Source organism: Bubalus bubalis, chromosome 12, assembly GCF_019923935.1.
Source record: "Bubalus bubalis isolate 160015118507 breed Murrah chromosome 12, NDDB_SH_1, whole genome shotgun sequence".
Classification (NCBI taxonomy): domain Eukaryota; kingdom Metazoa; phylum Chordata; class Mammalia; order Artiodactyla; family Bovidae; genus Bubalus; species Bubalus bubalis.
The window spans coordinates 24,533,626-24,548,195 of NC_059168.1; the positions used below are offsets into that span (position 1 = coordinate 24,533,626).

Consider the following 14,570-nt stretch of genomic DNA (forward strand, 5'->3'; position numbering starts at 1 on the left):
CACCTTAGTAACACATGATTCAGTCAAGAAATCATCATGGAACACCAACCCTGGGTGTAAAACCATTGACCTCGTGATATTCCTGGCCTCAAGTATCACCCCACAGATTACTTATCAATTAAAAAGGATAAAGGGTATCTGCAACATCTTAATTAAGACTTTTTGCATCCCCATGGACAGAGGAGCCTTGCAGGCCAGAGTCCATGGGGACTCTCTAGGCAAGAATACTGGGGTGGGTTGCCATGCCCTAGTCCAGGGGATCTTCCCAACCCAGGGATGGAAACCAGTTCTCCCGCATTGCAGGCAGAGTCTTTACCATCTGAGCCACCAGGGAAGCCCTGATTAAGTTAGCCAACTTCAAATCTCCAATAATGGGATAAACTGGTATCGAGTACCACTGGACACAATGACCTCACACCATATATGAAAAGTTCCTGACAGAACTGCTCAGCCTGAATCCAATCATGAGGAGACAGTAAGACAAATCCGAATGGAAGGATGCTGTATACAAAATACTGCCCTGAACTCTTCAAAGTGGTCAAGATCAGGAAGGACAGTGAGGACTGTTCTGCATAAAAGGAGACTAAAGGGACATGATAACGCAATGTCCTCATTTGTAGGAGATACTGCCTCAAGTATTTATGGCTGAATTACAACTCCATAGCTTTATCTTAAATGATTCAGCAAAAACCAAATATGTGTGCGCCTGTGTTTGAGAGAGCAAGAAAAAGCAAAGGGGACAATATATTGATAACTGTTGATCTAAGTGAAGATGTGCATGGACAGGTGTATACTGCACCATTCTTACAATCTTTCTGTAGTCTGAAATATTTCAAAACAGAAACTTCGAGGAAATACCAGGGAAGTTTAGACTCGTATAGACAAATAAGAGGTTCCTAGCCTGTGAGAATATTGACTGTTTTCATAAGCCGCATTTTATCTTCGGTAAGAGGTCACTGTTCTTTGCTATGGCAAAAGACAGACCATGACTTTATAATAATAAAATTCCACCTTTTCCAGCATTAATAGAGAGCATGTGAAGTCTACCCATTGTGACAGCACAGGAAATTACTGTCTAAATGGACTGTGTGTTACACGCACATTTCAGAAGAGTCAGGCAGCTTCTTATAAGGAACCATATGGTAATCATCAATGTGCCATTTGCCTCCTGTTACTTGACTTTGAGGAACCATTTTGTAAAGATTATCTGGTGTCTAATTAAAAAGAAAGAAATTAGACTCGGGTATAAGATGCCTCTGATGTTTTTCTGAAAGTACTTTGAAAATTTATTTAGAAGGACTTCAAACTTGAGATTTTTTCATTCATGTATTTATTCCACAATTAAAATAAATCACAATTCAAAGGCATAACATTTTTAAGGTAAAGGAGAATCTGTGTCACAGCCGTATTAATAAAACAGACATTGGTCTAAAGTGCAACACTAAACAGGTGTTCTCTGTTCCCATGGTGGAATAAATACATAACAACTACACATAAAATTTCACTGAAGATCTGAGATGACGCAAATAACCCTTTGAAACAAACTGCCCAACAAACGGAGGCAGGCTGCAAATAATTTCTATTAACATTGAACTGCAAGACAGAAAAATCCCCAAGGTGGCTAACATTTTGATGTGCCTGGCCTGAGCTTCTGTCTTCCTTCCTCAGTCACATCCTAATCCAGAAAGGCTGCCCCTCCCCTGTTCAATAGCCACCATAAGTCCCCAAAGACCTCAGCACAGATGGCCGCTAATGAGCCTGTGTGCGACCTCCATTCAGAAGCTCCAGGGAAATTAGGAGCCCAAGTGCAGAGAGCAACATCATTTCTTTAAACAATAGTTTTAACTGCTGAATGAGCTCTGGCAGGCCATGTGCATTTTCATAACAAACCAAAATATTGTCTTAATATCTTTCTGCTTTTCTTTAAGAATGTTAAGTGGGATATTCAAGTAAAAAACAAAAAAAAATTACAGAAATAATGAAAAATGAAAATTCAAAGGATTTATGCTGACAAGCAAACCAGTCCTCTGCAGCCTAACTCATTTGTTTCTGGGCTGTGATGCCATGTAGAGGGCGATCAGGCAGTAGATGGTCCCTCCCACTGTCAGCGCCATGGTGGTCCGGTAAAGCATTTGGTCAGGCAGGCCTCGTTTCAGGTGGATGGGCACACCGTCAGATTTCTAGAGAGAGAGAATTATCAAGGACATAGCTGATAAGAAAAAGATTTTCACAATTTAGGCTCATATAGAACAAAGGCCTCTAGTTTATAATTAACCCACCAACCCGCTGCAGTGGGAAAAGCCCAGATCTACTAGAATGTGAACTAAAACGCTTGGTATATTTTCTTACAAATGCAGCTGAAGTCTGTAAGACAAAAATCATTCTCCAAAATGCAGTCTCAGAAATATGCATGCAACAAATTCCAAATTTCTAAGGAATTTATCACATATTGCTAAATTACAAAAGGAGCACTGGTGACTTTTTTTTTAAGGCAAAGGTAATCAGCAGCTAATTAAAGACTTGTAAGCATAAGAAATGTTTTACATTTAATCTGACTTCTGATCATTAGTGGATGCAGTCTGAGCACACCAGGTCAATTAATTGGTTCAAGGCCATTTTGTATTCAACTGCCTTCCTCCTGTAAAACTGCTAAACCCCTATTTAATAACAAAACTCCATAAAATATTTAACCCATTGTTTTGCACAGTCTCAAAAATCCCTCCCCACCCCAACTCAAGACCCCAAATGCCCAAGTCTTCTCAGATAAAAAAAGAGTCAACTGATCAAAAGTTCTCAAGCCGGTCCTAAATCTGGACATATTTTTGAGGAAGAGGAAGCTCCCTTCCAGCGACAGCAACAGCTACTGCCACTGCCACAATGCCTGAAATACAGCCGAGTCACTGACCTCTCAACTATCTGTATGTAGATTAACATTAATAATATTTTAAAATCCAATCCGAGCTTCTCTCTGCTAATCAGCAAACCCAAGAGAGACTTCTCCACTTCTACCAACAGTCCGGTGGATTTTAGTATCAAGCACGCAAAAAACAATTAAAGGAAAACATTGCCTAAAGTCGCTGCATGTGTCACAAAGCCAAAGACACACTGGGTAAATCACGATGCTATTATACCTTGTATATGCTATTGCTTCCTCCACCCACTGGATGATCAACAGCTACATATGCAATTTAAAAATCTGTACGCCCTTAAATAGAGGAGGAAATGACTCATCCTCCCTTCTTTTATCAGTTTCTTTCTACACGAAATTCTACCAGTTAATGGCTCAAACTAAAATACAGAGGATTTTATTCAAGGAAAAACAGGCGAGTGAGTAGCAAATTAGACTAACACTCAGTTTCAAAGGGTGTTTTAAGCCTATTCATTTCACAGCCTCCACTGTTCTTAAGAGTGTCTTCTCTGACCTGGAAAAACTTCTGCAGCTCTGGAACTGTGTTTTTCCCAGCATAGTCATATGCAATGGAACTGGAACTCAGTTTAGTTGGTGTGGCAAATATGATAGGCGGTGCTTCTGTGGAAACAACAGGTCTTAATCCCTGTAGGAAAAAAGGAAATCGGTCAAGTTTAAAGTGTATCTGGGCCTGTGAACAAACCTTTCCAGGAACAGGCTGTCTGGAGCAGGGCAGGCAGTGATTCCACCACACTGAGAGCAGGAAAAGTATCTCCATCTCCACATCATATAGCACTTGAAGTTCTTAAACTTTGAACACAACACCCTGGCCCGCTTTCCCAGAGCAAATACAGTCAAGAACTCTCTTGTCTGTGAAGGTGGAGGAGGGGGATGGTAAGGAAGCAAACCACAGCAAAGACCCAATCTGGGGATCCAGATACACCCATCGTGTCCGTCTTCTCATCCAACCAGTAAAACAGTTACAATCTGTATGAACTTTGAGTTAAATTTCAAAGGAAACCTCACTGTTCCTTTTCTCCTCTGAGAGAGTAGGTGTACCAATATCTTGATCCTTGAAGTGGACTTCAGAAACTTTGCAGACACACGGTAAAGAAATACTCAATTTGGAAGAGCTTGTAATGGGAAGAGAGCCATCTTTCAGGACCAGGAAACAAAACAATTAGAGTTAACTGAACTTTCTGGCATTAATAAATCCATAAGTTATAAAACATATCTCAGGGCTTCCCTGGTGATCCAGCGGTTAAGAAACTGCCTTTCAATGCAAGGGACACGGGTTCGATCCCTGGCCTGGGAAGATTCCACACACCATGGAGCAACTAAGCTGGCGCACAACCGCTGAGCCTGCCCTCTAGGGTCCCGGAGCCACAACTACTGAAGCCCGTGTGCTTAGAGCCTGCGCTCCGCGAGGGAAGCCATCACAGTAAATCCACACACTGCAACGAAGAGTAGCCCCACTTGCCACACCAGAGAAAGCCCACGCAGCAAGGAAGACCCAGCGTAGCCAAAAGTAAATAAATAAATCTTTAAATACACACACACACACACATAGACAGAGAGAGAAATAAAAAAGGAAACCTGAGTGTCCTCATGTGTGACATGTGGATGACAAATGCAGAGTGGACTGCGTGAAGTAGTATGCGCCCAAGCTGGTGTCTGGTACACAGCAGCAGTCAATAAACGTAAGCTGAATGAGACGTGAGGAGACAACCGCTCCCCCGGCCACATGAATGGATAAAGGGAGAACACACAGTCTTGCTGATAAAAAGAACCTGGGAGGGGGAGACAAATGAAGCACTGGTGCATGCTGCAATACGGATAAACCTCAAAAACATACACTGAGGAGAAGCAATCAGTCCCAAAAGATCACAAAGCTTATGATCCCATTCATATCAAAGTCCTGAATAGGGATATTTACAGAAAGTAAGTTAGTGGTTACTGAGGGATGGGAGGGAAGGTGCTAAGGAAGGCGAGTGATGGCTGATAACAGCTTTCTTTCTGGGGTGATAAAAGTGCTCTGAAATTAACATGGTAATGATTGCATGTTCTCTGTGAATACACTAAAACCATTCAATTGTACACTTTAAAATGAATGAATGTATGATATGTGGATTATATCTCAAGAAAACTGTTTTTGTAAAAAGGAACCTAAGGGTAACTCTGGGTTTCTACCTGATGGAATAAACCTACAGTGGCAGATAAATGATTCTCCAAAATAACCTGCAGATGATATTAAGGAACTTAAGGGTCACATTAAGGAACTCCTTTTTCTAACCCTTTCTTATTAAATTCTAACTTAGAAAAATAAAATCTTAAAGTTAGAAAGCAAAGTTCAAGTTCAGCCCTTCCATTTTACAGATGAAAAAGGAAACCTTTTGCTCAAATTAACAGAGTTGTCAGACTTTTCTTAACCTCTTCAAAAAAAAAAAAAATTCTAACTTTATCTATAATTAACAAGAGACTTAAAGATCACAGTGCTACTTTCACCAGGCAAGCACTGGGATCAACAGAGCAACAGAAAGGTATTAAAGTAAACTTGGCTTCTATTTCTTCTGACAGGATCCCATAAATGGGAATGAATCATGGCCTTTTTTCTGTCCTGTTTTCACTCATTTAACTTATTTTACTGAGGACTTACTCTATAATGAAAATACATAATGAATAAGACACAATCTCTGCCATTACGGATATTAATGTTACGGAATAATAACAGCTAATATCTACTAAGCTCCTGTTATGTGCCCAGCATCATGTTAAGAATTTCATATGCATAATTCCATTTAATCCCGATGGCAATCTCAGTACGGTGTTACCTTTCCCTTTTTACAGAGGAGAAAACTGGATCAGAAAGGGTAACTTGACTGAGAACACATAACAAAAACACAGATCTAGGGCTTCCCTGGTGACTCAGTGGTAAAGAATCTGCCTGCCAGTGCAGGAGACATGGGTTTGACCCCTGATCTGGGAAGATCCCTCCTGCCTTGGAGCAACTAGCCCGAGCCACAGCTACTGAAGCCTGTGCTCCAGACCCAGGAGCCACGGCCACTGAAGCCCACACTCCCTAGAGCCTGTGCTCCACAAGAGAAGCCACCACGATGAGAAGCCGGCACAGCGCAACCAGAGAGCAGCCTACTCACCGCAACTAGAGAAGAGCCCGAGCAACAGTGAAGAGCCAGCCCAGCCAAAATACATAAATTAAAAAAAAAAAAAGACCCAAGTGTGGCCCTGGCATTCAAGTACTACCTGCCTGTGCTACCTCCCGCCAACTACTGCTCAAAAACAACGCTTAAAGAGAAAGTTTGCTTGCTGTTAGTCTACATCTGGACTATAACACACTCAGAGACTCAGGAGCCACAGATAGGAACAGGGGTTCCAACTACTGAGATAACAAGGCCATATAAAAGATCTCTCTTTAAGCTAGAGATTAGACATTCCCTTACCGTTCTGTGAACTCTTTGTATTTTCTCCTAATGATCACTTCCCCTCGAACTGCACAAATTTAAAAACACTTCATACCAAGCAACTTCCAAAATGGCTTGAAATTAAATTCATGTTTTGACAGGACTAATGTGAGAGCACTTTTAGATAGGATTACACCTAATTTCTTGGTGTCTGCTCACCAGTAAAGTGATCCAAAACTACAGCAAAGTTTTTGAACAAGATCATCTGAAAAGAGGAATATCAACCACCTAAACAGTTTTAAATAATTCTGTATTTCCATTTATAACATTGTAAAAGTTTAGAATATCAAATATTTAAATAACCTATAATCCCATTATCTTATCCGATCAATTACTGTGAACTGTATATTCTCCTCCAATCTGTTTTTCATAAGCATATTTTAATCTTTATAGTCACAGTGCAAAACCCCACATTCTGCTTTTCTCACTTGTAATAAGCATCTTTTCAGGTTCTTATACAATCTTTACAACTAAATTTACTCTTCACATCAACCCCATAAATTAAGTATTATCAGCCCAAATAACAGATGATTAAAACAAAGCTCAGAAATGCTGTAGTTAGATGAGGTTCAAATCCACATGTTTATTAAATCATACTATCAATAATAAGCTGTCTTGGCCCCAAAGGTAAAATGAATGGATAAGGTGTTAAGTACTTCAACCTGCTGCTAAGTCGCTTCAGTCGTGTCCGACTCTGTGCGACCCCGTAGACAGCAGTCCACCAGGCTCCACCGTCCCTGGGATTCTCCAGGCAAGAACACTGGAGTGGGTTGCCATTTCCTTCTCCAATGCATGAAAGTGAAAAAATAAAGTGAAGTCCCCCCACCATCATTAAACCTCCCAACAATTGAAGAGCAGTCATGTTTCCAGTGTTTTAAGGCAGCTAGGTAAGACTAGCACTAGGGTTCTCAAGAGCAGACCAGGAAGCTGTATTTACAGGAAGGGATCTACAGCAAATCCCTTCACCTATGCAAGGAGATCCAACCAGTCCTTTCTAAAGGAGATCAGCCCTGGGTGTTCTTTGGAAGGACTGACGCTAAAGCTGAAACTCCAGTACTTTGGCCACCTCATGCGAAGAGTTGACTCATTGGAAAAGACTCTGATGCTGGGAGGGATTGGGGGCAGGAGGAGAAGGGGACCAAAGAGGATGAGATGGCTGGATGGCATCACCAACTGGATGGACATGAGTTTGAGTGAACTCCGGGAACTGGTGATGGACAGGGAGGCCTGGAATGCTGTGATTCATGGGGTCGCAAAGTCAGACACGACTGAGCAACTGAACTGAACTGAACTGAATGTCTCTTCCAGACCTATGGCTGCCCCAGCCTATAATTATGAGCCTCAAATATGTCCCTCCACATCTCAATAAATGACAATGCCATCCTTCCAGGTACTTGGGCCAAAAACCTTGCAATTGTTCTTCATACCATTCACTCACGTGTTTGAAAATACTTTTGGTTCTGCACTCAAATTATATTTAGAATCTGACCACTTCTCACCTATCTTCACCAATCCACATCCTGGTCCAAACTCCTACATTTTTACAACAGCCTCCTAAGTGCTCACCCTGCCTCCATTCCATCCTTCCTGCCTTGCAGTCTACTCTTTAGGCAGCAACCAGTAATTGTGTTAAAACAGAGGTTGTCACTACTTAACTCAAACCCTCCCAAAGGCCTCCAATCCCCCTGAGCAAAGATCAAGGTACTTGAAAGGACACTCAGAACCCCACGAGATGCACCCCTCACCAGCCCCCACTTTACACCATCCTCGTTCTCCTCCCCAGAATTCTAGAAAAGCCCTTTACGCCTCCCAAGCCTGGCATGTTCCCTCTGCCTAGAACGCTCTCTGGAGGTGTTTACATGGCATGCACCCTCACCTCATGTCACCTCAGTGAGACCTCCCCTTACCACCACCACCGTTTTTAAACACTGCATGTCCCGCTCCATACATTGCTAACCATCTCTCCCCTTCCCTGCCTTATTTTTCTCCATGGCACCATGACCATCTAACACACTCTCTCCCTCCCTACCGCAATGGAAGCCCCACGAGGGCAGAATTTAGGCATATTCTGTTCACTTTTCTTACTTCCCAAGACTTAGAAAAGCAACTGGCACAGAGCACATTTAGTAAATATTTGCTGAATGTACTAATAAACTAAGGAAGCCTACAGTTTCAATGCTGTGTAGACTTGCAGGTTTCAGAACCAAAGTCATGAAAATTAGCACTTGATGGTAGAGCCTCCCACACATCCCAGAGCAACAAGCAAAGATAAGCGGACTGGAGACCAAGTAGAAATCACAGGTTTTGCTCAGTATAGAATCTCTTAGCTATTTACACAATCACTACCTATAAAACTGATGAAGAGCCATTCACCTGTTACCACGTTTCGTAGCTGAGTTCTTCCTAGTCTATTTTAGCTGCTCCAAATTTTTACTTTTAAAAACTCAAAACTGACTGGCCCAAAGTTTTCCCTTTATAACTTTTAGGTTTGAGGAGGAGGACTGGCCCAAAGTTTTCCCTTTCTTTTATCTTTTAGGTTTGAGGAGGAGGAAGAGGGTGGAGAAATAAGAGAAGTATTCCAAAAATGTTTTAATTTTTAAATGATAGAAACTTAGGAGTGCTTTCATTCTGATTTAGGACCACAAAGAAGTTTCAATCCGCAGTGATCGAGTCCTTCATTTCTAATTGCCAGCTAGGTATCACCACCAATATTTCCTGGATACTCCACACTCAGAGTGTTCAAAATTCACCCAGCTGTTTCTCACAGAAACATCCCTGTTTCTGCGGAAAGCACCGCCATTCTTCCATTACCCAGTCATCCTGAAGTCCTCCTTCCTCATTTCCAAAATCTCCTTCAGCAGGTGCTAAGTACGCACCCTCCAGACCTCTGATTCTCCCTCTACTCTTACTGAGAAGACCCCGAACTCTTCTGTGAGTACAAGGCATCCCTGGCACTGGTCTCTCCCAGTCAGAGTATCTTTTCAAACACAGTTTTGATCATGATACACACTCCGTCATCATCAACCTGTCATGAAACTAAAGGAAAGACGCATATGCCCTTGTTTCAACCTCTGGACAAGATTCAACCACAACTTTCTGCATCCAGTTGCTTTGTAAATTCCTATTCCTGTCTCACAAAAGTCCTTCCATCATGTTCTACCTCCATCCAGCACAGCCAAAGTGACCTACCCAATGATTCCCTTGCAGCCCCACTCTTCCCCTTCATTCTCGCAATTCCCTTAACCTAGAATATCCTACCATCTTAACGAGAAGAACTGCGGGATCATATGGTAAAACTAAGCTTCACTGCTTTAGAAAATGCCAAACTGTGTTCCAAAGAGGCTGTCCGATTGTACATTCCCACCACAATGCAGCAGAGTCCAGTTTCTTCCATTCTCACATTCTGCTGTCTTTTTTTTTTTCCTTTTAAAGCAGGTTTGAAGAGGTATCTCCTTGCGGTTTTGATTTTTATGTCCCTAATGACTTATGATGTTGAAAGCATATCTTTCCAAATGCTTACTGGCCTCTATTTTTGACACAGGACACAGAAAAGTAGGGAAAATGCTTTTCACTCAACCACTGGAAAATACCCTCCCAATCACTGTCATCCGGTTGACTTATAAATCTACCTGTACTTTTGTTAGAGAACTAGCTTTTCCATTAATAGGTTACTCAATGCATATTGGAATATTCACTTAACATAATACTGAAAATTACAAACATCAACATTTTACATTTACAAAATTTTACACCTTAAGTGTTTCCAAGAAAGGAAAAATTGAAGTACTCCTAATAACCAAAGTCAGAATACTTGGTTTTGGGATATCAGTAACAATCACTCTGAAGTCTACAATTCATATAAAGCCTAGACAATATTGTTTCTTTCAAGATAACTTAAATCCTTAAGTAACTAAGAAGTTCAAATTCTCAAGAGAAACACCAATTTAAGTAATGCTAGAACTCTGAAGTCCTTATCTGTACCAAATGCATCTTGGGGTAATGTCTGCTCAAAGTGCTAATTTAAGTTCAGGATTGTCAGTTTTAGTTTAAAATTTCACTTTGTCTTACTACGTAAGAGAGTCCCGTGGACCGCAAGGAAATCAAACCTGTCAATCCTAAAGGACACCAACCCTGAGTGTTCACTGGAAGGACTGGTGGTGAAGCTGAAGCTCCAATACTCTGGCCACCTGATGCAAAGAACTGACTCATTGGAAAAGACCCTGATGCTAGGAAAGACTGAGGGCAGGAGAAGAGGGCGAGAGGATGAGATTGTTGGATGGCATAACTCAATGGACATGAGTTTAAGCACACTCTGAGAGATAGTAAAGGACAGAGAAGCCTGGTGTGCTGCAGTTCATGAGGTCGCAGAGAGTCAGACACGACTTAGCAATTAAAAAACCAAAAAAAATCTAAATTATGCTAAAACTCTATTAAAAGAAATTCTACAACCAATGGAAAAGATCAACTGATACATTCATACAATGAAATGCTGCACTGCAATAAAAGGAATACATGTAACATGAATGAACCTCAAAAATACTGATAAATTAGAGGCTTATACAAAACAGCACTGTGTGGTTCCATTTATATGAAATTCAAAAACAGGCAAAACTATCTCTATCTAGTGATATAAAAAAGAACAGGAAGATGGACAGGAACTGATAGGGCAAGAATAAAAAGGAACTTCCTAGGAGTGATGTAATGTTATATAAGTTTTGTAAGTGTGGGTTACACAGTGTGTTTGTCAAAACTCAAATTGCAACATTTTAAGATCCATGTGCTGAAAAATACACATCTCTATAGTAGAAGAGTATTTGCTTTACAGCAGAAGCCAATATGAATACAAATGGTTATTTCTTATACTCTGCAAAGCCAGTCACTGTTGTCAATTCCTTCTAATCCTCAATTGTTTTTTTGATAAACTTTCCTCCTCCACTCTCCTTTCTCTTGAGAGTCCCTTGGACTGCAAGGAGATCCAACCAGTTCATTCTAAAGGAGATCAGTCCTGTATGTTCTCTGGAAGGACTGATGCTAAAGCTGAAACTCCAGTACTTTGGCCACCTCATGCGAAGAGTTGACTCATTGGAAAAGACCCTGATGCTGGGAGGGTTTGGGAGCAGGAGGAGAAGGGGACGACAGAGAATGAGATGGCTGGATGGCATCACCGACTCGATGGACGTGAGTTTGAATGAACTCCAGAAGTTGGTGATGGACAGGGATGCCTGGCGTGCTCCCTGCGATTCATGGAGTCGCATTGAGTCGGCCACGACTGAGCGACTGAACTGAAGTGAACTCTCCTTTCATGTTTCTGCAATCTGATCAAAACTCCATCGTTCTTTCCTAATGTGGTCCCTGGGTGATCTTCTCCCACCACAGCTTCTACTACCACCTATGGGCTGAAGACACCTAGATCTATTAAACTTCATATTCATAAACTCAGCTGCAAACAGACAAGATATATTACCATGAGCTCAATCTGGACCCTTACTCCCCAACCCCACACCCCAAAAAAACTTGCTCTTTTTCTTGCCTTCCTTATCCTGTGGTTTAGTCGCTAATTGGTGTCCGACTCTTGCACTGCATGGACTGCAGGCCGCCTGGCTCCTGTCTATGGAATTTTCCAGGCAAGAATACTGGAGCAGGTTGCCATTTCGTTCTCCAGGGGATCTTCCTGACCCAGGGATCCAACCGGGGCCTCCTATATTGCAGACAGATTCTTTAGGTCTGAGCCACCAGCGAAGCCCCATTAACAGCATATCTATTCTTAGACTGAAATCATTCTTAAACATCTCCCCCTTGAGCATGTTGCAGTGTTTCACAGAATGAGGAGGAGGTAACAATGGAGCATTCTTTACATCCCACCTGGGGCCCTTACTATTCTATCCAGTTCTCCAACTGCATATCTCATCACCCCTTTCCTACCTACTCTGAGGATGAGGAATGAAAATGATGGTATCTCAGACCTAGTTTCTAGAGAACAGCTTATCCAGTAACAGCCACCTGCCAACGATTGCTGGTCACCTGACACACACCTCATTTAATCTGTTTTACAGCTGCTCTAGAGAAAACTGAGCTCACAATGAATTAACTTGGTCAAGGTCATAAAATGAAAGCAGCTAAACCAAGATCTGAGCCTAAATTAAGAATCCGGGACTCTAAAAGCCCTTCACCATAACACTCTAAGCTGGAGACTGATCCTTCAATTCGCTCAGGCATAATCTGAACGAACTCGCCATACTTTTCAAACCATTCAAAAGCAACCGTCAACCACTTTACAGATGGGAAAATGTCTGCTCTTTGCACGTTAACTACGAAGACTCACCCAAACATTTGAATTAATTCATTAAGTCTCCTAATTCTGATCACGCAGCCCCTCCTGTCCTTATGGCTTCCGTTGTTGCCGTCACCCCAGCTCCCAAATCTGGTGAATGGATGAAACTGTGTTTTAGGCTGCAGCAGTAGAGTGACAATGGCGCATGAGGCGCCTGAAAGGCTGGTTCTCCTCTAAACGGCAGGGCCAAACTTCGGACTCTGTCGGGTCCCATTCTGGCCCCACGAGCCACCCCCACGACCTATAAGCAACGACCTCGGGAGTCACCTTGACTCCTAGAGTGCCAGGCACAACTTCCACACCAGACACCAGCTAGCCAGGGGAGCAGCTACAGAATTAGGAGCTCCAGGGCTGCAGCAAGTGGGTGAGAAGAGATGAGCGGCCAAGAAAACAGAAGCGCGGGCAGAAGCTTCGCCTGGCTCGGGTGCCGAGACTGCCAGGCGCACCATGAGACCCGGGGCGCTACTTCCCCTGTCCGAACCCGCGCCGCACTACCCTTACCTGAGGGCTATAAGCGTCGGACGCCCATGCTCCGGCCAACTTCTGCGTGAAGCCACTGAACTTATAATACATGACTCCCCGCGTGGACTTCCCGCAGCCACTGCCCGCGCGACTGCCCCAGTGAAGGACCCCGCCTTCCCCGGTGTGGGCCGAAGTCTCAGCCTAAGGACCCTGCGTCAAAAGGCGGGCTGCCCGGGAACCGCCTAACTTAAACATGTCCTCTCAAGCCACGTAAGGGAACAAAAAGCCGGGTTCTCAGGGCCAAAAAGGCAAAACCCAGCTCTACGGCGGAAAGCCGCTGTTGCACGGTGTGCAGAAACTACGAGCGTCCTTCTTTCCCTCACGTTTAAACAGAGTCTGGCAGTGCCAGGACGCCCTAAGAATTGCGCAAGCGCCCCGCAGATCTAGCCGGAGGCTGAGGGACTTGTCAGGGTTGAGGGGACGGGCTCGGGGCGGGGAGTGGGCGGGGCCTAGGGCGGCAGGGGCGGGGCAAGAAGAGTACCCTCCTTCCCTCCCCGAGAGCCCGTGCTTCCGGGCAGCCTCCGGGTAGTTTTTTGAAAGCTCCACCTTTACCAATCTTAACTCCTCCCCTACCTAGGTCACCTCATGAAGCGTCCAGCTCTCACTCGGTTGGCCCAGGAGTATTCACCCGTAGCTAGGCTTCTCTGGCAATCTAGGAGCAGTGTGGAACAAATAAGAAAAATTGGAAACACCTCCTGCAAGCTGTTGGGGTTTCACCCCAATAATATCAATGCATAAAGATAGTCTCCTGAGCTCTATGTAGAGGAAATACATCTACATTTCCTATGAACTTCAGGCACAGGGACATAAATTTTGCACAGTTCTCAGAACTGATTTTTACTCTTGCCTAAGCTTTATGGGAACTGATTATTCATCCTTTTCGTGGGCTCTGCGCTTGGAGATAAATGAAGTGGGGAGTAGAGGGGAGGTGGCCCAAATATTTGAAAAATCTGAAGCTTGAGCCTGAAAGAACAGGACTACCCCTGTTCTGGTAGTATCCTTCAGTTCAGTTTTAAAATGTCTTTAGAATCTCCACTACATACAATGTACTGTATAAAAGAAGTATACAATTCATAGTTTCCTGCCTCCTGGAATAAAACAAAGCCTGTCTTTGCTTTATCGTCTAACCAGAGGTTTTCACAAGTGTGTTATAAGTGCATTTATAGTGCATTCATGAAAGCATGTGGCAAACGGATGGGTGATACTAACCTGTATATAGCATTTTCCATAAATAAACTCATTTAATCTTTACAACAATCCAATGTTATATAGGTGCTATTATTGTTAGGGGAAGCACGCTGACAAGCTGCCCACCCTGGCCAGGCACCAT

The 14,570-nt window shown here is 43.0% G+C and overlaps 1 protein-coding gene across 1 annotated transcript; it reads right to left on the minus strand.

Annotated features, from left to right (window-relative positions):
• Positions 1-1,364: 1,364 nt before the first annotated feature.
• On the minus strand, positions 1,365-13,584 carry LOC102404294 (cytochrome c oxidase subunit 7A-related protein, mitochondrial). Its single transcript, XM_006056791.4, has 3 exons — positions 13,220-13,584; positions 3,423-3,554; positions 1,365-2,180 (listed from the first exon to the last, which is right to left on the minus strand). The coding sequence occupies exons 1-3, from the start codon at positions 13,289-13,291 to the stop codon at positions 2,040-2,042; spliced, it is 345 nt and encodes a 114-aa protein (XP_006056853.1). The 5' UTR covers positions 13,292-13,584; the 3' UTR covers positions 1,365-2,039.
• Between the last annotated feature and the right edge of the window lie 986 nt (positions 13,585-14,570).

Excerpts from the sequence above, each read along its gene's own strand:
- LOC102404294 (XM_006056791.4), bottom strand. The coding sequence starts at position 13,291 with ATGTATTATAAGTTCAGTGGCTTCACGCAGAAGTTGGCCGGAGCATGG. Across the intron at positions 3,555-13,219 it reads CCGACGCTTATAGCCCTCAG|GGATTAAGACCTGTTGTTTC; the intron begins GTAAGGGTAGTG and ends TTTTTCCTACAG. Across the intron at positions 2,181-3,422 it reads AGCTGCAGAAGTTTTTCCAG|AAATCTGACGGTGTGCCCAT; the intron begins GTCAGAGAAGAC and ends CTCTCTCTCTAG.